The following is a 26,799-nucleotide window of genomic DNA, read 5'->3' as shown; positions in this document are numbered from 1 at the left end:
CTTACCTTTTAAGGATAAACGCCTTGCAAGCCCTTAGCACCACCGTTCCTGGAGATGGGGAGCGCTTACTGTATGTGAGCCGTCACTGTATTCAGAAGGGACTTTTCTCACTTCTGACTGCAGGAATCTCAGTGCACGTCCCCAACTTTGACCTTTGCTGATAAAGTGGCCTTCGTCAAAACGTGAACATCGGGGACGGATGCTTCTGCAGGGGAGCAGCAAGGCACTTGCGTGGGCCCAGGCTGCCCAGGGAGCAGCGGAAAAGTCCAGCCGGTCTGGAACAGAGGTCTGTGGGCAAGCGCAGTGCCCTGAGTGTCCAGCTGGCCGTGGCCGCTCACGGGAGGCTCTGGATGCCAGCTCACCGCCTAGCACCTGGTTCTGTGCTCTCTTGGGGAGTCTCTGAAGGAGCTGCCACCCCGCCTCCCCCCAGCAGGGTGGCAGCAGGAACCGGGAACACGCAGGATGGCCTCCTGGGTAGGACAGTGGACACTCCAAAGAGGCCCTTAGAGTTGCTTTTAGGAGCCAAGGGGCCAATCTCCAGTGCTCACCTTTGCTTTCGGGGCCTGCTGTTGAGTGCTCGTCCTTCCCTGCAGGTGACACCGAGGCCCGGAAACCGAGGCCCCTTCGGTCGTCCAGATCCCAGCTGGACCCTAGGAGGCCCGAATTGCCAGGATGCCCCTTCCGGCCGCCCTGCCTGGGTCTGACGGAGCCAGCGGTCCCCTGTGGTTTGATGAACAGTGAAAGGCATCCCAGACTGGAAGAGCTTTCTTTTCTGCTCGCAACCGCCTGAAAGTCAATAGGTGATAGATTGATGATGACAGGTAGATAGGTGGACAGACAGATAGCAATGCTGGGCCCCACTTCAGACCAGTAGAACTAGAATGCCTGTAAGTGGGCTCCCACCAGATTGCTTTAAACCCTTCCCAAGTGACCCCAATGTTCACACAGGGATGAGGACAGCTGTTCTAGGGTCTTGCCCTCCATCACCTTAGAGGCCACGTCCAGATCACCACCATGCCGGAAACGTTTTACAGACTGACAGTGGAGAGCTGGCGTGTCTCAGTACCCGCTGGTGGCCGCAGAGTCTCTAGGACTAGGAGGGAGTATCTCTAACTTCTTTCCCGTAGGGAGGCATGACCGTGATCTCGTGGTTCGTGGGTTCAAGCCCCGCGTCAGGCTCTGTGCTGACAGTTTGGAACCTGGAGCCTGCCTCGGGTTCTGTGTCTCCCTCACTCTCTGCCCCTCTCCCTCTCACACTCTCTCTCTCAAAAATAAATAAATATAAACATTTTTAAAAAAGAAATTTCCTTTCTCATTCTAGTTTATTTATAGATGTTGGCTCTTATCAAATGATCTTTCTGCCGCTATAGAGGTGACCGCATGATGTTTTCCTTTATTATTGTGAGTTACCACTAGCGATTTTCAAATGGTAAGACCATCTGTGAATCTCTGTGACAAACCCTACGGGTCATGATATTTTATTCTTTTTATAATTTGCTAGTTTGATAAACTTTTTTTTTTTTGAATTTTTGCTTCTATGTACACTTGTCTAGGTTAGCTTGTGATTCTCTTGTACTGTCCTCAAGTTTTGGTTTCAAGATTGTTAGTCTCATAAAAGGAGGCAAAAAGCGTGTTCTCTGGAATATTCTGTGTGGCAGTGGACTTGTTTGCACTCAGGTCAGAGCCATCCGCCGGCCTACTTCTCATGGTGGGGGGCAGGCAGAACTAGATTCTTCTCTGTCTCCCCCCGTCCCCCGCCCTCGCCAGGTCCCTGGAATCCCTGAGTTCAAAAAGTCCCCTCAGTTCCTTTTGCCAGAGACCACATTTCCCCGTGCAGTAGGCAAAGGAGACACACACGTGCTGAAGTGCACACAGATTTTTCACCAAAGCAGTGATCCTAGGTTTTGGAGGGAACAACTGCAGAAGGGTTTTGTGCTCGCGGGGCGGCGGACCTGCGGGATGAACACACAAATCAGGCAGCTTCTTATCATTCATTTTATTACTCATTTTCCACATTCTTAAAAAAAAAAGCTTGGGGCGCCTGGGTGGCTCAGTCGGTTGGGCGTCCAACTTCAGCTCAGGTCATGATCTCGAGGTTCGTGAGTTCGAGCCCCGCGTTGGGCTCTGGGATGACGGCTCAGAGCCTGGAGCCTGTTTCGGATTCTGTCTCTCTCTGCCCCTCTCCCACTCACACACTCTTTCTCTCAAATATAAACAAACATTAAAAAAAAAATTAAAAAGTCTTGAACTTCCTGTATGGTTGGATTGGATGTGGACCGCGGAGACTGACTGGGCTGGCCCTGAGCGTCCTTGTCTGCGGCGCAGGTGAAGGCTGTAACGTGTCCCCCTGCGGTGGAAGGTGCGGGCACCGCCAGGGTGCAGTGCTCTTGCAGGCTCCGCCAAGGACAGGCAGTGCAAATGCAAGGTCATTCACGACCTCTGAGCTTGTCTGTTCCTTCGTGCCTGCTACGCAGGGTCTGTGTTGACGGCTGACACTGGTAGAGTCCACAAAACAAAACCTTAAAATGCCATACAGAGGTGGGTGCAGACCACCTCCACGGCCGCCGCCGAGAAGGGGGCCAGGGGACTGGAGGCCAGCAGGCAGGACAGAGGGAGGGCCGAGCAGGGGAGCACAGAACTCTCCTCCTCCTGACCACACCCCCAGACCCTCTCCCCTCATCCCTGTCCTACCGTTTCCATTGGCTCTGAGCCGTGCCCCGCACTGCCCACCGCAGCCCGAAAAAGACTCATCTTCCTGAGGTCTTTGAGTGGAAAGTCTAGAACTTTTCCATTCCGTGTTCTCTTACCAAGTATGGCTACATGTGAAGAGACTGCCTACTCCAAACATCCTATTTACATGATCTTACAGACGTTGGCTTCTGAGACGGTCACCTTGGGACTCATTCCCGTCCTGAAAACATTTATCGCTTCCCTGCCTCCCCGCCTGACCCCACCCCACCCCACCCCACCAGGGTGTCTGTCAGCCCCAGGCCCTCCCCCTTCGGTCCCACATCAGCAGCCTGCTGCGTCTGTAGGGGTAGCCAAGGGAACAGGCCAGGCCCCGTGTGTGTCCCCAGCGTGCTGTGTCCCTGACCAGGCACGCGGCATCGCTTGTGCCATCATCGAGCGCCTTGGTCCTGGCAGCAGAGCGCCAGGCCACGCTTGGCGACCCTTCCTGGGCATCAAGTATACATACACAGTTCCCGAAAATTCTTCACATCTAGTAAGGACTAAAGTGGGAACATAAGGCTAGGACAAAAGATCTGACCCTGGGGAAGGACAGGAGGCAGGTGACAGGCAAGCCTCCCAGTATATAACCGAGTGCCACCTGAGGAGGGGGGCCCAGAGCAGGAGCTCTCTTCTCCCAACACAAATTCGAGAAGACTAACTCAATCCATCGTACGTGTTATGGTTTGAACTGTGCCCCCCAAATTGGTGTTGATGTCTTAACTCCCAATACCTAAGAACGTGACCTTATTTGGAGACGGGGTTTTAAAGAGGTGATCAAGCCACAGTGAGGGCACTCGGGTGGCCTGGTCCTGTGCAGCTGCCCCTTCACACGAAGGGGAAATCTGGAGATCTGTGCCCAGGGAGAAAGCCACGTGAACATGAAGATGACCAGGACAGGCCAGGAGAGAGCCCCGAGGCCGACCCTCCTTGCTGCCTCGGCCACACCCCGACCTTGGACTCTGGCCTCCACACTCTCAAGGGTAAACGTCTGTTGTTTGAGCTGCCTGAACAGGAGCCGCTCTTCAAAGGAGTCGTGTGCAAATTCCATCCTGCAGCTGACTTCCCCAGCCTTCTGGGAGATTGCCGACTTCTCTGGAAGCGTGGAGAGGCAGGAGCTGAGCCGACTGGGTACTTGTGCTGGTACCGTAACCGATGGCAGGAGCCGAGGGCCTTTCCCTCAGCACCCCACTTCTCTAACGTCAGACTCCACACGGGCAAATCCAGCTGAAACAGTGGGGCTTCTCTCCAAAGGAAACCGATGCCCCTATTTACCAGGAAAGCGAGAGCCAAGCCCTGCTTCATGCCGAGATCAGGAAGGGCAGGTGCCAGGAAGAGGGGCTCTCGTGGTCCCGCTGCAGCTGCTCAGCTGCCCCGGGCAGGCGCGCCTCCCACCTGCGTGCCAGGACAGATCCAGTGGGAAGGACAAGACGGGGAAGCAACATCTGAATGAACCTGAGCCAAGGAGGCCAGGGACGTGGCTGAGAAACACACCCCAGACAGCGGCCTCCCTGAGCAAGCAGCATCCCGGAGTCGGAGGGCGGTGGGGTCAAGGGCCGAGCTCCCAGCCCCTTCATGGCCCAGAGGCGGGGAAGGCTGGGCTGGAGCAGGATGAGGGGGCGGGACGGCACCTGGGGGAAGCGGCCAGGGTCGAGCTGCCTTCGGCAGGGCTGAGCTGGTGAAGAAGGTGGCTAGGGGCCCCCCACCTCAGGGCCCTACACCCCCCACCCCACAGTTCCTCCCCAAGGGCCCTCTGGACCCCCACCATCAGGCTGCTGGGGTCCTTGGGCCGGCCCCGGGTCCCAGGAGGCAGGGCTGCCGCACACGGCGGCTCGGCGTCCACACTGGCGGTAGGACAAGCCACCTGCGGGGGTCCGGCGGTAGGCACTGAGGAGCTGGGGGCACTCTGCGGACCCCCGGCGTGTCCGAGGGGGGCATGCGCGGTCACCATGGTGTGGCAGCTGCATGCTGAGGACAGGGGCTGCTGGGAAGGGCTGCAGTCGGGGCCAGAAGGTTCTGCTGTGGGGGCGTCTGGAGGCAGCTGAGGAACCGGGCGGAATCTTCTGCAGGAGAGGCCTGAGGTGTCACCAGCCCTGCAGCCTTCCACCTGGCCACGCAGGATCTTTGGTTTCGGCCTGGCGGGGCCCTTCTGTCTCCCGTAGGGCAGGTGTCTGTGAGCAGGGCCACTGGCCCAGCGAGGTCCCCGGGAGAGGGCCCATGGCCAGGAAGCCTGGCACTTTGGCCCAGGGCCCCGAGGGCGCCTCCCTAGCCGATCCACCTGCGTCCTCATAGTGGCTACTTCCTGAGACAGGCCCGCCAGGGCGGTGGCGAGCCGATCCAGCTTCTCCGAGAGGGCGGCACCGAGGCCGCGGAGCTCCTGCTGCAGAGAACTTCCGCAGGGGCACGGCTGTGGGGGCGTCTGCGGCAAAGCCGGAGGGATGGCGGCCACAGGGGGTGGCTCAGGCAGGCCTCTGGGAAGTGGCTTGCCCTGGGTCCTGGCTAAAACCAGAGCAGGGACAGAGAGTTCTCAGGCTGTCAGAACCTTTCTCTCCCCCCAGGGAGCCCCATCAGCTGCCCTATCTGGCATCCTCCCCATCCGCGAAGGCCTGGCTTTAGATGGGACAGAAGTGACTCAGGCTTGAGAATATCAATGCCAGTGCTCATGACATCAAAGGTAGCACATCTCCTGGCCGCTCCCCAAATTCACGTACCGGACAAACTACAGACTGGGTCTCCAGCTTTCTTAGGACAGCGGCCTTCCCTTCTAGGAAAAGGTTCTTTGTACCCCATTTGAGAGGAAATGGCACCCCAGACCACCTAAACCTGCCCTAGCGCATCAGTGGGCAGGGCCAAAAGAAACTCAGCAGACAGCATGAGGCCAAGGCCATGGACAGCAGCTGGGAGAGGGGCACAGGAGGACCAGACCAGCCTGGGGCGTGGACGCCTCTAGGGGCGTGGCCAGGGGACCGCGGCAGTACCCGGTGCTGTTGGTCTCAGTACATGCACCCTGGCCTTCACCATCCCCATTCAGAAGTCAGAGTCATAGGACTTGAGATCTCAAATTACTTAAAAAAAAAAAAAAAATCAGCTAATCCTTCACCCGAAGGCCCCTTGGAACTGGTCTCCACCCCAGGCAAACCGAAGAAAACCCCGTTACCACCCCAGACTGGTGGGGCAGACGTGCTTTCCTCCACTTATCTGCATCCCAGCCCAGCTCTGCCCCCTCGTTAGCAACTCCCGGCTCCAAACAGAGGCGGAAGTGACTTGTGGGCTGCCTGGTCAGGTTCTTCAGGCAGGATCTAAGCTGAGGGCTGCCAATGCACAGGCAGGCTTCTAACTTCTGTCCGAGAGACAGGCCATGGGCCTGGCAACCTTAGGCCAGCTCGGTGCTCTTAAAACAGCTGCGCCTCCAGGGGCGCCTGGGTGGCTCAGTCGGTTAAGGTTAAGCGTCCGACTTCGGCTCAGGTCATGATCTCCTGGTTCGCGGGTTCAAGCCCCGCGTCGGGCTCTGTGCTGACAGCTCAGAACCCGGAGCCTGCTTCGGATTCTGTGTCTCCCTCTCTCTCTGCCCCTACCCCACTCGTGCTCTGTCTCTCTCTCAAAAATAAATAAACATTTAAAAAACAAAACAAAACCGCTGTGCCTCCAGAGCACGAGCCAGCGATGGAGCCCCAATCGAGTTGCTGGTGTGAGAGTCTCGGCACATACCCTGCAGTGAGGACGTGCGCCAGGCCCTCCCTCACGTGCCTCTAACACGTACAGGGAGGAGCTTCCCCAAGGTCAGGTGTGATGCAGAACCACATCTCTTGGGATGCCCTTGGCCAGATCACTCTGCATTACTGGGCCTCAGTTTCCACGTCTCTCTGTAAAGTCTCTTCGAACTCCAAACTTTGACTCTCGGCATTATTTACTCTGGTCTCCTTGCCTCTAAAAAGTATCTGAGTGCTTTTATGAAAGAGCCAGCTATTTCTGTTAGAGAACACTGAAGTGAAATAAGCACCCTGGAGATCAAGGTGAGCCTCTTCCTACCCATGACCCAAAGAGCCTGGAAGGGCGCTGCGAGAGAGCATTTCCCAAGCTCCTGGCCGGCCCGCCCCGCGGGAAGGAGCTGAGCGGCAGGGAAGGCGGGTGGCCACTGCAGATGCGGACCCCCTGCCCACCCCTGCCTGCAGGACTCCTGATGCCTTGAGGGGACAGGGAAGCCACCGGTTCACCTGCAACACTTGGTCTTCCATTTGCAGGCCCCAGGCCCCTGGATTCTTCACTGACCCTGGACTTCCAAGACAGGGGCCCATGGGCCGATCCAAGGGGCTGGCAGGGCCCCGGCCCGGGCCTTTTCTCCAGCTGAGGGGCAGGGCAGGGGTTCACAGCGGCCCCTGTAGAGAGAGCACAGAGCACCTGGGGTGTGGACATATATCATTTTGCAGGAGCCGTTCTGGCACGCGGATATTTGGCCCCGGCCTAAAAGCCTAAAAGCCACTGAGCTTGCAACTTTCAAACAATGTTAAATGAGATGCAAGATGGACACACAAGTCCTGTCAGGGAGTCCGGCTCTGCTGAATGGCCCGCTGGGGCACATGTGATGAGGGCAGACTGGATCAGTTCTGGAGTCTTCTGCAGCCAGGACCTGGCGTCTCTAGCTCTACCACGAGGGGGAGGCCAGAGAGGGCAGATGGAGAGGGCGGTGACTGGCAAGCCCCGCTCCCCCTTCCCGCCCCCTCCAGGAACACGCTGGGGACACCTTGTGGGCCACAGGAAGCCAGCCCGTGCCCAGGCCCACACTGCTGTTCCCCACTAGGCCCACTGAGCAGTGGGGAACGCGGGTACAGCCTGGCTGGGAGCCAAGGACCGTGTAGAGCCTCTGGCCCGAGTTGAGGGGGTAGAGCTCCCTTCCCCGACTTCTCACCCCACCCCTACCTCCTCCGCCGCTGCTGCCCAAGGGGCCAGGCCGGCCCGGGATTTCCGAGTACACTTCTCTCCAGGGCAACTGGCACCTGCCTCCCGTCTTCTCTTCGGCTTTGCCTGCTGGGGGCAAACACCGGGTCGGGCTTGGACCGAGAGGCGAGGCCGCCCACAATGGCACGCACCTTCTCCAGCCTTCTTGACGGCACAACCTCAAAGTCCTCCCAGGGGGGAAGAGTCTGACTGTTGACACTGTTTTTGTTTATTATCAAATTTCCCAGTGTACATGACGATCATCATCATATGTGCACACACATATACGGACATGCAGCCCAAGTGCCTGACCCCTGACCTTAAGCGTCCAATCGCTGAGCCGTCCATTCAGAAAACATCCATCTCAGAGAAACACACTGCCCTCTGCACGACACGGCAACTGGCAATCCCGCCCGACCCACGAATGCCCGTCTTTCAGAGGGCCCAGGGTGACTTAGGTTTAGGTAACTGGCCACTTGAGTGTCCCTGCTTCTCCCTTCCTGTGCCCTAATTCCCGCTCCGATGCTTTAAATTCCCCAGTGAAGAGTGAACCGGACAAAGCCTGACGCCCCGCCCTTGAGCCGAATAAAGGCAGAGCCCCAGGTCAGCACACTGTTCTCCTTTCCCTCTCTACCTGCGGCCACACTGTGCGCCCCTCAGGCCTACTGTGCATCCTGCAGGGCCCGTGAGTAATAGATCCCGTCCCTCCAAGTTCCCTGATGGTTTTTGCTGACATGCATCCTATGACAGAACCACAGGGGACAGGCCCGTTGGGTAAACATCCGTGGGGCTGGCTGCCTATGAGTCAGGGCTGGGTGGGCGCCTCAGGCTTCCTTGCTGAGAGCAGCACCCCCGGTAGGCTCGGACCAACCCAGCAGTGTGTGTACATAGAGACGTTATCAGTGCGTATACTGTGTATGTATTACATGTATGGAATGTATATGGACCAAGTTCACTGCCAGGCTTCCTGACTAAACACACTCGTTTAACAATCCTGGGCCCTGGGCCCTCCCTCCTCTCTCTGGCGGGGAACTCAAGCATGACAAAGTAGAGAACTTCCTGGTAAGAGTCAGGCAATATGGGGATCTAGGCCCCTCTCAGGAGACCCCAGGCTCACCTGCATGGAGGCCGTAGGGGGCCCCGGGCTCTGCTCTCCGTGGGCCTTCACCCAGGCTGCCGCCTGTAGGGGTGCCGCCGGGGCGTGGGGACAGGGGGCCAGGACCCCTGCAGCTCGGAAGGCGGTCCCTCTCTGGCAACATAACCAAAGCAGGGGTCAGGGCGGAGGCTGTGCCCACGGGGCCTGGCTCCCTGGCCTCTCCTTGTCCCCCCTCAAAGCTCACCCTGTGGAAGCAGCTGCCACAGCTCTTCTCCCTCCGAGCTGCTGAGGCTGGAACTGGAGCTGGAGCCAGGGCTGGGGCTGAGGCCCGGGCTGGAGCCGGAGCCGGAGCCGGAGCCGGGGCCTGCCAAGCAGGCAAAGTGCAAGGGCCTCCCAGGCAAGATCCCCTTCAGGGAGTTCTCCAGGCAATGGAGTGGGGAGGGCTTCGTGGCTGCCCCTGGGCCATGACAACAAAAGAACACTCAGGAGGACCCTCTACCTTAGCGAACAGGCTAAGTCCCCCTCCAGCTCAGCTGACGGCCCCACACGAGCGCGGGTAGACGCTAAACAGCTCCCACTCCTGCCGGCAGGCGGACAGAAGCGAGGCCGAGCCTGGCCGGGCTGCCCCAGAAAGCCAGCGGGGGACCTTCCCGGAGTCTCACGTCCCTGCTTCCAGCCAGGCCTGCACCTACCTGCACCCCACTCAGGACCAGCGGTCCAGAGCAGAGACTCAGTTATGTCCCCAGGAACCTCACCCCCCACCCCAAGCCAGTTCTTTTCTGCTGGGAATATTTAGAAATACCACACTGAGCCAAACAAGTCAGACCCTGCCTGCCCACTCTGGCCGGGCTCGGAGGGAACACTGCTGTAAGTGCAAAGGAGCAGCGGCACCAGAGGAGGGAGACCCGCCCCCTTGGCCCCAGGCAATCTCTGCAATAAAGGAAATGACCAGTCCTCTCCCAGAGAAACCCAATGGCTGCATAAAAACCATTCTCCCGCCTTCCTTTCAGCGACCCAGGTCACAGTCTTCTTTCAGCACACCTCGGATGCTCCAGCCAACAGCTGGAGGGAGGTTGGGGAAGGCCCACCTGCTCTAGCACGCAGCTTGTGGTGTGGAGCATGCGGCCGGGGCAATGGTGGGAGATGGAAGGAACAGAGGAGAGGGACGGGGAAATCTAGTCCCTCGTGGAGGATTTTATCTGGAGGGAAGGGCTGCCACTAAACACAGAGGGAGATGTCAGCTCACCATCTTGGAGCCACCGCCACGGTCCCGGCCTGGTGGCCCCGTGGTCTTTGAGTCCTCGCTGGTAACAGATGGGGACACTGCTAGAGGTCAGCGCCTGTGGGCTGGCCAGCCGGAAGCTCCTGGTGGGTGTTTCCCCCTGACTCTGTCCCAGATGGGCTGGCTCACAGGCCTCGCCCCTCAGTCCTGTTTCAATGAGAAGCCAAAGGGCCTGTCAGCCCCATGGGGCGTTGAGACAAAGAAGTTACTGGACAGAGAATAGTTTCTGCCGCTGTTGGCTTCTCGGGCACACGAGCTCCAGGTGTGGGACACACACCAGGCCTCCAGATGCTCCCGGGAGCCGCCCAAACCTTCCAGGACCTCTTCATCCCCAGACCCAGCCACCTGGACTCCTGAGGGCCCCATAGCTCAGCGAGTGTTCTGGACAGCTGAAGGCAGGCAGGGCCGGCACAGCCAGGATGGAAAGAGCAGGCCTGGACCCAGAGTAGCGCGTGGTGGGGCTGGGCATCCCGCCCTGACTGCGCCCACACTCAGATCCTGGCAGCGCTATTTGGCTTTCTGGCCTCACAGAAGCCCCTGCCAGAGCCATCCCCAGAGCATCTCGTCTCGGGGCTGGAAGTGGGCCTGCCGGCCGCGCAGGGACACAGGGCGGGGGTTGGCAGTGTGTGAGTCGCCTTGCCCTGCTCTCAGACACCGGGGTGGCCATGCTTTACCTTCCTTGTCTGCCGTCCAGTTCTTGGGCTCCGCTCTCTGTGGCCCCCTGTCCCTCGCTGAGGACCAGGATGAGGCTGACTGTGGCCTGGGCACAGGTATCTCTCTGAGACAGTTCTCCAGGCCCTGGAGCGGGGAGCTTCCCACTGGGCTTCCTGCGAAAACCCAACATTTGCAATCCTGGATGGTCAGAGCTCAGTCTCTGTGAACCCCGGGAGCCTGGCTATGCCCTTGTGTGCGGGGCAGCTGGGGCCCTGGGGAGGCGGCACGGAGTGCTGGGCCGGTCGTGCCAGGCACCTGGTCCCAAACACGTGTCAGTCCCGGCTCTGGGCCGGCCTGCTTGGGCTGGCCCTGGAAGAGGCCAAGCTGTCTGAGCCGGAAGATGAGCCACAGGCACAGGCCAGGCTCCCTCACAACACCCTGCTCCACCCTGGCAAGGGAGGCCACCATGCTGCTTCGCCCACAGACAGCCGTGAGGACCGAACGTCATGAGGCCCCCTCCACTACGCGGAGGAAAACGCGTGCCCTCGCCTCCGGACATGACGCAGCAGGTTGAGAAGGCCACACTTGGGAAAAAACCCAAATACATCGCGAATAACACATTTCAGGTGCCAGAGCTGTGCAAACAGCAGGAAGTGGATGGGCCAGAAGTCCAGAAAAGGAAAGGCCCTTATCTACGGGAGCTGCCGTCATGGCCACGCTCTTTCCTGAAGGCGTCTGCAAACACTGGGCCAGGCCAGGCACAAAGAAAGAGAGGGTACCAGAGCTCTGGGCCGCCGTGTGGTGCTGGAACAGCAAAGTTCAACAGCAGCAGCCCCGAATGCGGTTCTCCTGAGTTCCAGAGCCACAGAGGGAGCTGCAGAGCTGGGCCGGGAGCTTCCAAAAGGCAGCACGGCCTCTCCTGCAGTTCAGGTTTCTTAGAAAACAAGGTGCCCCGAGAGAGGCTGCCCAAACAAGCAACGCGCCAAGCCCTGTGACCGACACTGTCCAGTGGTTCAGAGGAACGGGGTGCGGCTAGTGTCCAAGAAACATGCAGAGAAAGTTCAGGAAGGTGCCAAAGGCAAACGGTAAAACAAAAAATGAGGCGGGGGAGCTGTGTAGAGCGGGCTACCACCTGTGTGAGGGAACAAGCAGCTTGGCCACGCACGGGACGCCCCGGAAGGGGAGAACTCACAGCAGTGGTGACCCGGGAGGGTGGGGGGCGGGGAGGCATCATCTCTCCTACACAACCTGTTTTAGCTTTTGAACGAAAACCCTGTGATTACCTATTAAAAACTAAAAGTTGGGGCGCCTGGGTGGCTCAGCTGAGTCCGGCTTCGGCTCAGGTCATGATCTCACAGTTTGTGAGTTCGAGCCCCACGTCAGGATCTGTGCTGACAGCTCGGAGCCTGGAGCCTGCTTTGGATTCTGTGTCTCCCTCTCTCTCTCTGCCCCTCCTCTACTCACACTCTGTCTCTCTCTCTCTCTCAAAACTAAATAAACATTTAAAAAATAAAATAAATAAATAAATATAAAATAAAATCAATAAAAAATAAAAAATAAACGTTAAAAAGAGAAGTTGGCTGCATCTGGGGAGGAAAAAGCCCCCACACCAGCAGCTGACCGTGGCAGGATGCAGGAATCCGGGCTGCCGTGGACACTGGAGCCCCCAGTGGTGATCTGCGGGCCCCAGCTAGCCTGGCCCAGAGTCCTGGGGCAGCTCTAGGCTTTCCACAGACAACACGTGAGGTGAGCAAAGGGGGACCAAGTGCGGACAGGGCAGTGCTTGGACTATTCAAGTGGGTAAAAAGGCCAAGAGGGGACCCCACAGAGTCCTGCAAGGTTCCAAAGAGGTGTGACAGCTCACAGTGGATGCCTCCCCGTGCGGGGACCTAGGACAGACACAGGTCACCACAGAAACTCCTTAAGGTGGTTTTACATGAACCTGAACCTCTGAACTTTTTTTCCTAACTCAGAGGTCAGTTTGATATCATAGGCATTTCTTTGTGGCTGGGACAAGGGAGAATTTGACACTAAAGGAGACCCTTTTCTATTTTTTAAGAGACCTTAGATATCGTCCTGCCCCTTCTGAGCCTAGTCGTTAAAATGGATACTCCCCTCCCCACCCCTCAACCCCCCATCCCCCATTCTCCCCCTCCCACCCTGTAATAAGTCCTGGGTTTGCTCCTGCCTCAACATCCCCAGCTCTGCTCCAGACACTGGGTAGCGCGGCCAGACTTGGTCGGGTCAGACGATGTGGGCAGGGGAAGAGCCCACCCTTTCCCAGGACTGACGGCCGCAGGCCCGGCGGCTCACCTTTTCCAGGCTGACGCCCCTGGCTGCCCCCTGGGCTCTGGAAATCCAGGTCCCCATCGGTGCTGCTGGATGAGGAGAAGCTGGTAGGGGTGCTGTGGGGACCTGAGGGGAGGGCAGGGCTGCCTCTCACATAGCCCTGCAGACTCAGAGCCAGAAGAGGCCCCATAGCCACCTCTGCAGGAAACAGCACAGCTGACATCACGAGAAAGCCACTGGGCATGAGGTCCCCGGGGCCCTGGGTGGGCACCAGGAGACCTACCCCACAGGATCTCCCACAGGGGTTTCCCCGTAGGCTGGGGGCTCACGGCTCTGGTTAAAAAACCCGTGGGAACCCAGCTGTTGGTCTCCTGGGACTAGAAGGTAAGCTAGAGCTCTCAGAGGAGGCAGTGTGCAGGAAGAGTTGAACTGGTTTCCCCCACATTCAGGAAGTGCTTGGGGGCAGGCATCAGTAAGGGAGCTAGAGAAGGGCATGCACCTCATGGCCCAGGATGAGGAGTGGGGGACCTAACGACGTCCTCAGTGTCCCCCTATGCCATGCGCAGGGACAAATGCCACCCTGTGCCCAGGGCCCCGTCTACCTTCACTGTGTGATCTTCGGGGCTGCAGCTCGGGCCTCTGAGACCCGGGATCTCCCGGCTGAGGACTCCGGAACCCAGAGGTGGCCGGCGGCTGGGGAGGTAACGACCCACTCAGGGGAATGCCCTTCAGACAGGCCTCCAGGGCTTCCAGGGGCGAGCTCGAGGCACTGCCGGCTGGGACAGGGGAGACGGCCCTATCACCATCTCGGGCACATTCCCCTGGCCCGGCCCCAGGCTGGCTGCCCCAACCTGCCTTCTGCAGGGGTGACAAGTCCTGCACCAGGCATGGGGGCCTGCCAGGCAGGACACCCTGCGGGGGACTTTGATTTGTTCTCTGTTCCTACACAGGAAGGACACAATCTGTACCCCAGGCCCAGGGATGGGGTGGAGAGACCTGCTAGTACATAGGGGCCAGCTTCCTGGCAGGCAGGGAACCTCTGCAAAACGAAAGTCCTTACAACGGAAGGCTCCTTACAATGGAAGGCTCTGGGGCGGGCGCCCGGATTGAGAAGGATGCGGGTTAAGAGAGGGGAGTCACTGCCAGAGAAGGACGGCGTGGTCCCTCCCTCCTCCCCCGTGGCCTGGACCTGCTCCCTCTTCTGTGGGTGGGCAGAACCTTGTTGGTGGGGCTGAGAATCCCACTGGGGAGGACTTGAGCAGATGCCCCCAGGCCTCACCTTGAGCTACGGGGCCCCAGCTGGGCACCTGGACCCCTCTGGTGTCTCCACTGCTCCCCTGGCTGCTGGTGGCAGAGGGGCTGTGGGTCCACTTGCCGGGCTGACAGGACGCAGGCACTGGGGGGCTCTGGGCCCGGCTGTCCTCTGTCTTCACCACAGGGGGCACGCCGCCAGCTCCTGGACCAGGGCCGGGAGGAGGGGTCTGGGGGGGCCTGGGCCCTGTGGGAAGCCCACACGAGGCCCCTGTAGGGGTGGGACGGGGCTCCCAAGGCCCCGGCCTCTACAGCAGTCTCTGGCTCCAAAGCGGTCACTGTTCACGGACTGACACGCGCTGACTCGCGCTCCCATCCTGCCCCTGGCCCCTCTGGGGCGCCGCCTCCAGGGGGTTCTACTGAGGAAAGCCACATCAGCCTCCTCCTCCGGCGGCACCAAATCAGGTCTTTACTCCAAGGCCGGCAAGCCCGTCTCAATTCGACTTTCCCAATAGTCTGAGAAGCTACTGAGTACCAGTGAGCTACAGCGAGTGGAAATGCTACCCCAGCCCACGAGGACAACGCCCAATTCGAAACTATGCCCCAAGTGTCTACGGGGAGCCAGAGCCGTGTCTTCTGTTCTCAGCCTCCTACCCCTCCCTATGCCCCCTTCCTCCCTTCTGGAGCTTTCAGCCCTACTCTCACAGCCAGGCTGGATGGTGATCACGGACCGATGAAGCGCCTCTGACGTGCCGAGCCGACGTGACAGGGATCGCCCCCAACATGCGGTGACCCCCACCTACATGCAGAGGCCAGGGCCTGAGGGCCTGGCTGTGGAACCCTGCTCGGAGTGGGGAAAGGAAATGGACGGCGTCCTGGGGCCCTCCCTGCCTGGCCAGTGGCCTTTACCTCCAGAACTCCTCCTGTAGGCCCCTGGATCCTCCTGCACGCCCGAGGGGCTGGGACGCCCGTGAGGGGTCTCGGGGATCTCCTTCAGACAGTTCAGCAGACCCTGGAGGGGACAGTCCCCGGAAGCTGCCTCTGACTTCACTACAGAAAAAAGGAACATACTTTCACCCTGGGCCCGGTCACGACGCACAGCCAAAAGCAGCCGACCCAGGTAAGCCGTTAAAAGGGTTCGGGGCCAGGAATCTAGAGATGTGGGTGTTCTCGCGGCTCATTCAGATCTGCACAGGCCGCCGTCAGCTTGGTGCTCGGTGCTCGGTTTAAAAACGCCTGCCTTCACGCCTCCCTGAACCGGCCGGCTGGAGGGAGGGAAGATGCACGGGCACCGCACGGAGGCAGGGCACGCGGCGTCACCGCAGGCAGCAGCGGCAGGAAGCGAGCTGACAGGCTGCGACCTGCACGTGGCTCCCTGGGCCCCGAGCTGAGCTGGCATCTCCGGACCGAGCTTCTCACAAGCAAACACCAGTCCGTCACCGTACCGGGGCCTCACAACAGCCCCCGAAGGGGGGGACGGTTGTCCCCTTTTACAGATGGGGAAGCCGAGGCTCAAGGGCTTCAGGGGCCAGGCACAGTCTTCACAGCCACCAGGCGTCAGACGCCGGGCCGGCGCTCCCGCCCCCACCACTCCGCCCGATCCCCCAAGCCCCTCCAAACACGCACTTAGTGTCAACGCGAAGTGACAGCCACGGCTCCTCCTCAGAGGTCCCGTATTAAGACGGGTGAAAAAACACACACGGATCTAGGGCCGAGTCTGTTTTTGAGTTTCCGCCTACGAGCTGACCAAATGCCGTTCTCCCAAGAAAGCCGCCTGGCTCCAGAACGAGGACACTGAGGATACTGGAGCAGCCACGTTGGGAACGATCCTTTGGGAAGACATTGCTATTCGGAGAAAGAGCTACCGAAAGGCAATTCGGGGGCTTCCGAAACCTTGACCTGAGGAGACAGGTCCCCGGGGGACTCACCTCCCCAGGGCGGGCTCCCAGGCCCCAGCTCTGCTCTGGTTAGCTGAGAGGTGTCCCGGCCGGGGACAGGAGGCAGTGAGCGTGGGGACACCTCAGGGTGCTGGGGCCCAGGCACAAGGATCTCCTTCAGGCAGTTGATAAGGCCTTGCAAGGGGCTGCTCCCAGGAGAGATTCCCACGGCACCTACAAGACCGGCCAAGGTCAGTGCAGCCCTGATGGTGGCCTTCAGAAGGTCTGTGTGAGCAGGGACAACACCTGCTGTGTAGGGTGGTCAGGGGGCTGAGATGAGAAAGCCGCCTGACACGCGTGTGTGAGCCAAACGTGCCTCCATTGCCCTTCCCCGCTCAGCTGCGGGGCAGACCCCACTCTCCGCAAAGCCAGCCTCTCACCTGTCCCCATGGGCCCTCTCTCCTGTTTCCGGTGACCCTTCTTCCTGCTGGGGCTACAGGTGGGAGGGCTGGGCTCCCCACCTGGGGCTTCGGGGCCTTCCTTCTCTGTAGATCTTGGTTTGTCAGCAGTGTCTGTAACAGGAGAGACAGAAAGGTCTTTCTAGCCCTGGCTCCTGGTCCTGAGGAACCGACCCAGATTGGTCCCCACAGAACAGACCTCTCAGCACCTCAAATCCCTGGGGGGCAGCCAAGTACTAGAAACTTGGATTTGCGGCAGGGCCAGCTCCTGTGTGCTTGTCCTAGGAGTCTGTCTCTGTTTCCTTCTGGTGTCATTGTAAGCACCAACACGGCTTTCCCTGAATAACCTGGAACCCCCCAATTCCAGCCTCTGACTTTGGCTCAGTAAGTCGCTCCAGCAGCCTTGACACGCAGGACCCAATCTTGCCCTGCTGCTTTTCAAGTCTGAGCACATGGACCCCCTGCCAGATGACACCTAAAGTCACAGGCTAAATGGGGTCTGTTTTTCAAGGGTGTCAATTTTAGTCCCTCTTCATTTAAAATACTTCAAAAACCAGCTATTCTGACAAATGCAAAATTGGCAAGAATTTTTGAAAATACAATGAGACTCCAGAGGAATTCTAGTGGCTACCCTCACCCTCCTCTGCTCTCAGCAGGGGGAAGGTCTGAGACTCCGATCAGGGGCGCACAGGTGTCCCCTTGCCGATGGGCCTGCATGTTAGACACCGCCCTCAGCTGACTGCACATGAGCACACAGAGCACAAGCGGGGCTGGGACAGAGGCTGCTCAGGGACTGAGCATCACACCTGCTCTTTGGTCTACAGATAGCGAACCTTGTCCCGTTCTCTGGGGAGCCTGCCCCCTTTAACAAGGGAAATTGAGTCCTAGAAGTAACAGAGGGCACAGAGTCCAGTCTCCCTGACTCCAGGGTCAGAGCCCTGCCCCTGCTGGGTCACACTCACTGATGGGGAGGGGACTGCCCTGTCCCCCGGCTCCAGGAAGGCCGCTGGATGATGAGCTGCTGCTAGACATGGTGGCCAGGCTGGGCCAGCCAGTAGACGCGTCTGGAAGGCAGCTGAGCAGGCCTCGGAGAGGGCATGTCTCCACGGTCACAGCTGCTATTGGGGAGGAAGGACAGGACGCTGGAAGCCAGAAATTAAGCCCAGCAATGGGTAAAAAGCCCCTGACACTGTCCCATCCGGGCCCTTCCTTGCCATGTTCCAGTCCCAAGGCAGTATCCTCTGCATTGTCATTCCTGGGCTCTGAAATACAGATTCCCAGCCACGGTCTTGTTCCCATAAGATCCTCCCACCCCATTTTCCGTTTCATTTACCATCCACTGAGCAGGCTCAAAGGCCAGGACTGGTGGGGACAGACTTCGAGAGAAGGTGCAGTCTGAGCTGACAGCACCGGTGAGCAGGGGGAGGGAGCAAGAGTCTGGGGAGGTGGGAAGAGCACGGGCTGGGGGTACCGAGCCCAGTCTGCGTGGCTTCCTCTTCCTCATCTACAGAACAGGGACTGGCCTCAGCTGCCACACAGGGCACGACGCGACAGGGCCATGAGGTGTGGCTGAAGCCACGTAGAAACCACCATGAGAAGAGTCGGGAGCCACCGTCTCACCAACCACCCATGCCTTCTAGGGGGCGGACGTGCTCTCGGGGCTCATGAGCCGGGGACTCCGCCTAGGGTCTGGCAGGAACTGGACAGGCACACAGCTTGCAGCCTGAACTTCATCTTGTGGAATGCAGTGGCCGCTGTCCGACTTACCCTCGGGGCTGGCCCGCTCCCTGTCCAGGCCGGCTCCCCCGCTCTCGCTCTCGGGGTTGACCTCCCCAAACAGGAACTCTGGAATCTCCTTCACCAGCTGCACCAGGGCCGTGAGGTGCAGGCTGTGCGGCGGCGCTCCTCCTGCCAGAAAGGCCGCAGTGAACCCCCACACCCTCTGTCAGCTCCGCACTCACGCTTCTGTGCATGACATCAAACCACGTCTCATGTCACCCTCCTACCATGTGAGTAGCACGTGGAGTGACTTCTGTCCCAGAAGTAAAAGGATCTGCCTGGGCACAGCCAGGACTCGGGGCTGGGGACTCGAGGTACCGTCGCTCAGCACCTGGTACTTCTCGGAGGGGAGCGCCAAGGAGGGCTGCCTCCCCCGCCCCTCCCGGCAGCCAGGCCCTCTGCCCTTCTTGGCACCTGTAACCTCCCGGCCTCACCCAGGCTGGGCCCGTGGGCCGTGTCCACCATGTGAGGTCTGCAGATGTCAGCCCTGTGGCAGCACCCTCGGGAGCTGCAGGCTGGCTCTGCGTGGTTGGTGGTGGGAAGGGGGCTTGAGTAGGTCTCCAAGGGTGACCCTAGGTTTCTTCCTAGCCCTGCGTACAATGGGCAACTGTGTGCCAGGTTCTCAGCCCGGGGGGGCAAAGGGCAAAAAGTCGTAGAGGGCTTTGAGCGTAGAGTGTGGCAAGGGCTGAGGTCATAGTGGTCCCTGAGGAGTAGAGCCAGGGGCTGAGGACCACCCAGTGGAAGGGACAAGAGTGAGTCCCCCTGGGCCCAGGGGGCCAGAACACCCAACGAGGCCTGACCCTCATCTGCCAGGATTACTCACCCAGGGGGCCTCCTCCCTGGGGAGGCTCCTGCCCCTCACCAGCGTAGCTCCTGCCTTCCATGGTTCCAGCAGGCTCCGTAGGAGACAGGAAGGCAGAGAGGGGGAGCAGCTCAGCTGTCCCTGGGAAAGAAAAGAGGGAGGGACAGCCCCCTGGGAATGGAAGCTGGCCTCCACCCAACTACACGCAATCACACAGCTGCTTATGTGAGTGTTCGGTGTGACCACCCAACCCCAAGAACCGCAGGGCCATCGGGTGCTCAGAGACCAGCCTGCTCCGCTCCGGAGCACCCGCCGAATCTCACCCAGAAACAATGGCAAAGAAGATCAGCGAGGCCCCCAGCAAGGCCCGAGGCTCCCGAACACCACTTCCAACTGGGTCCATTTAGTAGGTAAGACTAAGGCCCGCCGGGCCCAGAGCGACTCAGGACATGGTGCTGGCCCGCTGGGCGAGCGGGCTCCTTACCCAGGGACAGCAGCGTCTCGTAGTTCTCCCGCATCACGTCCTGGTACAGCGCCCTCTGCCCCTCCCCCAGCAGCTGCCACTCGTCCTCTGAGAAGCGCACCGCCAGGTCCTGGAAGGCCACGGACACCTGTGGGCACAACCTCAGGGGAGCTGGTGGTTCCCGCCTGGCGACACCAGGGGTACACCAGGAAGTGGGGAGCAAGGAGGGTGTGGCGGGGGGCTGGCACGTGGGGGCAGGTGAAGGGGTGATGGGCATCTGCTCAAGAGACAGTGATGGGGTTTGGACTGTGTGCACAAAGAGGGGGGCTGCAGCCCTGACCCCGGGCCCCTGTGAATGCGGCCCTATTTGGAAACAGGGTCCCTGCTGATGTGACTAAGGTGAGGTCATACGAAGGTAGGGTGGGTCTTTAACCCAGTATGACCGACGTCCTCATAAAAAGGAGACACGGTCACACAGGGAGAAGGCCAGATGACAACGGAGGCAGAGACTGAAGTGACGCAGCTCCAAGCCAAGGAAGGCCTGGAACCACCGGAAGCCGGGAGAGAGGAGGAGGATCCTCCCCTAGAGCCTTCAGAGGGGGGCACGGCCTTGCCCACACCCTGGTTTGAGTCCCGTCGCCTCCAGCACAGTGAGAGAATTCACTTGCTGGGTAAGCTGGTTTGTAATCCTTTGTTACAGGTTCCCAGAGGAGCTGGTACAATCCGTGGCCCTCAGCCTGGGACTCCGAAAAGGTCAACTCCAGGCTGGGAAGTCCAGCCAGCCCTGAATTCACCATGTTAGAGAACCCCCGGAGGCAACAAGCAAGCTTCACCTTGGGTGTGCAAGGACCTGGGATCCTATCGCTACGGCATATAAAAAAGTTGACACATAAAACAGATAGTAAGGACGACAACGAACGAGACACTCCACGCTTTTTAGTGGGGAGGACCCAACAGTCAGGAATCAAGCAAGCAAAATGTTTACATTGCTCCTCCCTGTCCCACCCCAAGGAAGAGGGGGAAGGAGAAAACCTCAAACAGCTCGCAAGTCTAGAGGAGGCAGACCCTCCCACAGAGAGATGGCTGGGTGCCCGTGAATGAAGAAATCCAGCGGCCGACGCACCTGTCCTGTATTCGTAGCCCCTGAACTTCAGACCCCAAATCTTACGGCCACAGTTCTTCTGCAGACCCTCTGGCCCGGCCAGGTAGAACTCTGGTTTCCAGCTGTTTTGCCAGAATCCAGGCCTGTGCTGGGCTGAGCCTGCCCTCACTTTCCTGGTCTCACCTGACCTTCAGGGCCCAGCCAGCCACGGTGATTGCCATGGCCATGACCCATAGCATTTACCACCAAGCCCATGCAGCTCGTGGGCACTACACTCTAGCAGGAGATGATGCCACCCAAGCCCTTCCCGGCCACCGTCCAGGGCTCCCTGCTCCCACCTCCACACTCCCCCACTCTGTCCCCCTCCCTGACCTTTCGCTCTTTGGCCCTCTAGGCTTGGAGCCTGGTACACCGTTATCCGTTGTGCAGAGAAGGGCTCCGAAGAAACCTGGGACTACCCTTGGAGAGCATCCCCTGCTTTGTAAGATAAAAGAAACATTTTGTCCTGACTTCTTTAAAAATAATCATTAAGTGGGCCTTAAGATGGCTGTGAGACCCCAGATGACCAGCATCTGATAGGTATGAATTTTAAATTACAGCAAAAATTCACTTTGTGCAAATTAAGCAAACAGAACGTAAATTGTGGGAAGGGTCCTTCTGGTGTAGAACTAGATGCTCAACTATTTGTAAGAAAAAAATTAGTGAATAAAATGAAAACACTTCCTAATCAAGTAAATAATCTACTGCCTTGTTTCATCATCTCAAGTCAGAGACTTTAAAACCATCACTGCTTGGGGCGCCTGGGTGGCTCAGTCGGTTGGGCGGCCGACTTCGGCTCAGGTCATGATCTCACACTCCGTGAGTTCGAGCCCCGCGTCGGGCTCTGGGCTGATGGCTCAGAGCCTGGAGCCTGTTTCAGATTCTGTGTCTCCCTCTCTCTCTGCCCCTCCCCCGTTCATGCTCTGTCTCTCTCTGTCTCAAAAATAAATAAACGTTAAAAAAAAATTAATAAAACCATCACTGCTACCAACTCTCAGCATTGTCACCCACGGCATCTGCTTCCCACTCTACCCGTCACCCTTTGACAGTGGGCACCACATGGTCACAACCACTGCCCTCCGCTCCTCTGCTGAAGTGGTCGGGACCCCATCCACACACACACACGAGGCTTGAGGCAGCCTCCCCACTGACCACCTACCTGTCTTTGGTCCCAGAGGTTCCCATCCTCCCTCTACAGCCCACTAGGCCAGCCAGGAGTCTCTCTGGAACTAATCTCCACCTCTCTGGCCCACGTATGCTCACTCCTTCCAGGAACACGCTCAGACATCCTCAAAAACATCTTTCAGAGAGCCACCCCCATTTCTTCCTGGCTTTTGGGCATATACAATGTAGTCAATGGTAGGGTCTGTGCATGACAACTAGCAGAGCAGGCCTGAGGCCACCCTGCTTACAGGCTGGGCCTGGCCAGTGTTAGGGAACTTGGATTTGAGGAGGGTGGTTCACTGGGCCCAGACTGTTTGCACAGTGTGGTTCATGCTGATCGTTTACTTTCATTCCGGAACTCTGGGATTTTGGTCCGTGTCAGGTGGAAGTGACTATGTGACCAGCCCCCAGTGAAAACCCTGGGCACCGAGTCTCTAGTGCGCCTTCCTGGTAGACAATATTTCTTTTCTTTTCTTCTTCTTCTTCTTTTTTTTTTTTTTAAAGTAGGCTCCATGCCCAACACGGGGCTTGAACTCACAGCTCTGAGATTAAAAATTGCATGCTCTACCCACTGAGTCCCCAGCCAGGGAGCGCAGGCCGCTCCCTTCCTTCCCAGAGCCCACAGCCCACTGCCTTGCTACACTCTCTCGTCCCTCTGCTCCTCCCGGCTACATCCTCTTCCTTCTCTCCCTCCTAGGCAAGGGGAACCCCAGGGCTGATGGCGCAGGGAGACACCTCGGTCAGAAAGTTCTCATCTGCACAGTAGACCCAGAGTAGACCCAGGGCCTCAGACTTGCCCTAACACGCCTGGTGTCAGAATGGTCACAAACACGGTCTTATTGACTGAACACACGTTTTTGCTTACACACTTTGATGACTACGTTTAAACGTATACAGATTCTGTTGTGATTACGTGCGTGTCCTTTAAAAGTAACACTGAAAAGGGGACGTGTGTCCTTTAAAAGTAATACTGAAAAGGGGCGCCTGGATGGCTCAGTTGGTTGCATGTCCGACTCCTGATTTTGGCTCAGGTCATGATCTTACGGTTCGTGAGATCAAGCCCCACATCAGGCTCTGCACTGACAGCGTGGAGCCTGCTTGGGATTCTCTCTCTCCGCCCCTCCCCTGCTCATGCTCTCTCTCTTTCTCTCTCAAAATAAATAAACAATAAAAACATTTTTAAAAATTTAAAAGTAACACTGAAAAAACTTCTTGTAAAATACTTGCAAAGACTACCATCTAATATGCTAAGGATACAACTACGTAGGGTTCAGGGGAGTTTCCAACATTAAAAAAGAGGATCCCAGACCCAACAAGGTCGGAACCCCCTGTTAATTGCCCCATTCGCTCACTGCTACAGCTGAGGAAAGATGGGGAGGGGGCAGGGAAGGGCCATCAGGTCACAGTTATTTTGCTTTTATGCTAGCCATACAAATTTTTATTAAACTCTCACTCTGGCCAATATACCAGAGCAAAATAAGACATCCTCAGAACTTGGAAGCTGGTCAAACCAAGCCCGATGGGAGAGATTAGCCACCTGGAGAAGGCAGCCGAGCCACGGGGCAGACGTGAGTAGTTTGGGTGCGCTGAACACCATCAGGCTTCATGCCTGCAGGCTTTCACGCCCAACTGTAGGACTGGGACCTCTGAGCTGACACTCGGGTGCCCTTTCTGCTGGGCTTAGTTGTCACTATAACCAATAATATTAGTAAACCTTAAGAAAACAAGAATCAAATGGCTCTAATTTTTAAAAAGTTATTATTACCCAATAAAGTTTGCTGTGACAGATCCTCAGTACAAATAAAGGCTCCTGTGGCCACTGCTAAATGGCAGAAGAGTCCAAATGGCATTGCTCTGGCTGGAGCGGGGAACGTGGGAGTAAGGACTCAGGACAGCCGAAGGACAGTTCTCCTGGGGAGTTAGTTTATCCCAAGAGGTAGGCAGACAAGTTCTCTGTTTAACTAACTGAGTGAAAAATACTCTGTATCCTCAACTTCTCCCATCAGAAGCTTTTTATAACATGATGACTGAAAAAACAAAAGGGCTTTTGGGTTCAAATGATTTACTTCAGTTTGCTTATAATTAGGGCTGATTTCCCTGCCTCATTCCTGATTTACTGAATCAGGAGTCAGCCCAGAAATCTACATTTTCACACATTCCGTTATCCTGACACATTCTCAGCTTAGAATCAGAGGGCAGGGGAGCACTATAGTCCAGTCACAGGCTGGAGTCCTGCCCAGCCTTGCTGGAGATGAAAAGTATACGGGAGAACAGACCTCTGCAAACAGGCTCGGCCCCCCTTCTTCCTAGGAGCCAGCGCTCAAGTGGAGTGCATTTGTGAGCTAAAAATCACAGGTAACTGCTGTAGACCTTTTAGGAGCAGGGATCGTGAAATGCCGATTTCCACCCCAAACAGGATGGCTCTTCAAGTTCCACTTGAATGCCTTCGGTAATGGGTGGCTCACCACATTTCCAGCAGCTGGTCCTATCGCTGGCCCAATCGGGCAGTTCGGAAGTTCTGGACGCACAGACGAGGTGCAGCACAGGAGCTGGGGCTGGACCCCAGGAGCCAGGCTGCCAGAACTCCACTCCCTGCTTTGCTTCATATTAGCTATGGCATCTGGCCAAGCTACTTAACCCACTTGGGCCTCGGTGAACTCATTTATCAAATCGGCCTACAGCCTAGGGATGTTGTGAAGACTAAATGAATTAATACGGGCAGTGCCTGGACCAAATGCTGGGACACAGTTAAGTGTTATGATCAGTACTGCAGCAGCCAAATCTGTCGGCCTGACGTCCAGTTACACAGAATGAACTCGTCCACACACACACTACTCCTGACCTCGAGTGCCTCTTTATCTCCTGGCTAAATACACCCAGCTCTTTTAGACATCTGGAAGGGATGGTTTCCAGGTCTTTCACCATCTCAGCCTCAAGACAAATTCTTCAGGACCAAGTTCCTATAAAATGGAAATAGGAACTGACTGTGGCCAGAGTAGGTGGTTCAGTCGATGGCCTCCCTCTGCCCAGAAAAAGCGGAGGCACAGTGAGGAGCGTGTGTGTAAGGGATGCAAACACATAAGGCACAAATGCTTGCCTCAGGAGACGGAAACACGCTGTTGGCTTGCAGTCTGGACCCGCTGTCCCCTGCGAGCCCTACCTCACCTCCTCTGTGACGCTCAGGCCTCCCTCCCTCAGCCAACAGGAGAAAAGCTTTCTGGATTGACCGAGGATTGTTGTAACTGTGCAGTCTCCTGGTTCACTGCCGCCATGCTGGGCCTCCTAAAACATTCCTTCTGCCCTGCCACTAGCCCAGCATGAAAACCACAGCTTCTGGGCCCATAGGGCCAGTCCACCTTTCCACAGTCCTTCCTGGCCTAGACCCCTTCTCCCAGAGTGCCTCAGGCTTGGGTTCCCAGATCGGACTCTGCACCCTGCTGCTCCCCACTTATGGGCTGTGCTCACACATCCCTAGGTATTTGGGAGACACATCGGACAGGAAGACAGGAGGCCTTTCCCATAACTATCCATCTGACGGTAATCTCCTGCTCCCCAAAGCCACTCTAGCCACCTCCTCTATGAAGCTACAGGGTGTGAGGACACATCCTTCCTGGAACATCAGATCTGAAAAACTGGTGGTCTAAACCTCTCATTTTGTAGAGAAGGAAACTGCAGCATGAGGAGGGCCTAGCACAGGCCCAGGGGACATAATCTGGGCAAGGGTGCCCTTGGGCTGCTTAACTGCACAGCCAGAGCTTCAGGCAAGGCTGCCTCTGCTCCCGCAACTTCCACTTTTCCTGCCTTCTCCCGGGAGCTTGTGGGCCATTAATGACTGGAGGTTCTGGTACAGTGTGGGCTATGCCTGGCCACAGATGGCCCCAGCCACCATCTCAATCCCCACCCACCTCCAAACCATGGAATCTACAATTAGTTGACGTTGGACCAATCTCACGGGCCACCAGAATTACAGAACTGGCTCCGGTCGCTCACCCAGGGGAACGTGCGACAATTCCCCATTAGGTATCATCACGTATTCCCGGCACTTTCCCAGCCCCGCACGCAACTCGCCCCAACTGCCCAGGCTATGACAGATGGGGCTCTTCCTCCAGCTCTCGAATCTACACACCTTACCTGGTGGATAAAACCTGGGGCCTTGTTTCACGCCCCCTCCCCCAAGGGTCCAGGATCCTACCAAGACTAAACGCATCAGATTTACTCATTCCCGAGGCCTTCGTGCCCACAGCTGCCAGGATAACTAGCAATCAAAAGAGGCCACGCCGAGGGAGGGCGATGCGTAACCCAAAGGAACGAGTTTCCAAAGGTGGAGACAGGCTCCACGTACAGGGTACTGGGGGCCGAGGACTGGGGAGGGGTTGTTGGGGTCGTCTGAGGGGCTAGACTTCTCGCCAGGAAATCCTGCCCCGCAGGCCCGCCTGGCCGAACACAGCCAGACCCCAAAGTTGGCGGGTCCCGGGGTCTTCGCCCCGCCCTACCACCGGACCGCACCACGCCGCGCGGAGCTGACCGGCCGAGTTGTCCGTCGGTCCTTCTGTCCTCCTGGGTTCGCCTTACCTGGCGCGCCATTCCGGGACTCGACCTCCGCTCTCAGCTTCCGGCGCGGCCCGCGGCGCCAGCTCCCGGCCCGCCGACCGTGCCGCCACCCTCGGCGACAGCGGCGACCGAGGTCAACGCGGATGGAGGCGGGGCTGGGGGTCTCGGGCAGTGGGCGAGAGGCGACGCTGGGGACGCCCCGGCCGCCCGGCGCCCCCCACTCCCAGAGACGTGGTCCCACTTCCGCCCGTAGACCCCCGGCTTCGGCGGCCCGCTGGGCGCAGGCGCGAACTACCCTTCCCAGAGGGCGCCGCGGCACCCGCAGCGCGA

The 26,799-nt window shown here is 58.0% G+C and overlaps 1 protein-coding gene across 9 annotated transcripts; it reads right to left on the bottom strand.

The window, feature by feature from the left end:
• Positions 1-1,981: 1,981 nt before the first annotated feature.
• KRBA1 (KRAB-A domain containing 1) lies at positions 1,982-26,796 on the bottom strand. Of its 9 annotated transcripts, none has more exons than XM_011280654.4 (18): positions 26,491-26,796; positions 19,635-19,761; positions 19,172-19,291; positions 18,337-18,477; positions 17,532-17,711; positions 16,552-16,683; positions 16,163-16,345; positions 15,144-15,284; positions 14,263-14,481; positions 13,586-13,759; positions 13,008-13,181; positions 10,715-10,867; positions 10,005-10,187; positions 9,003-9,215; positions 8,780-8,911; positions 7,645-7,752; positions 6,942-7,103; positions 1,982-5,226 (listed from the first exon to the last, which is right to left on the bottom strand). In XM_011280654.4, the coding sequence occupies exons 1-18, from the start codon at positions 26,500-26,502 to the stop codon at positions 4,301-4,303; spliced, it is 3,480 nt and encodes a 1,159-aa protein (XP_011278956.3). In that variant the 5' UTR covers positions 26,503-26,796; the 3' UTR covers positions 1,982-4,300. The 9 variants fall into 9 exon arrangements, with proteins under 9 accessions (XP_011278956.3, XP_011278957.3, XP_011278959.3 ...); XM_011280655.4 differs by having other exon boundaries at positions 7,645-7,749; XM_011280657.4 differs by having other exon boundaries at positions 14,263-14,439.
• Between the last annotated feature and the right edge of the window lie 3 nt (positions 26,797-26,799).

This window comes from Felis catus, chromosome A2 (assembly GCF_018350175.1).
Source record: "Felis catus isolate Fca126 chromosome A2, F.catus_Fca126_mat1.0, whole genome shotgun sequence".
NCBI lineage: Eukaryota > Metazoa > Chordata > Mammalia > Carnivora > Felidae > Felis > Felis catus.
This window is presented reverse-complemented; position numbering and strand designations above follow the sequence as displayed.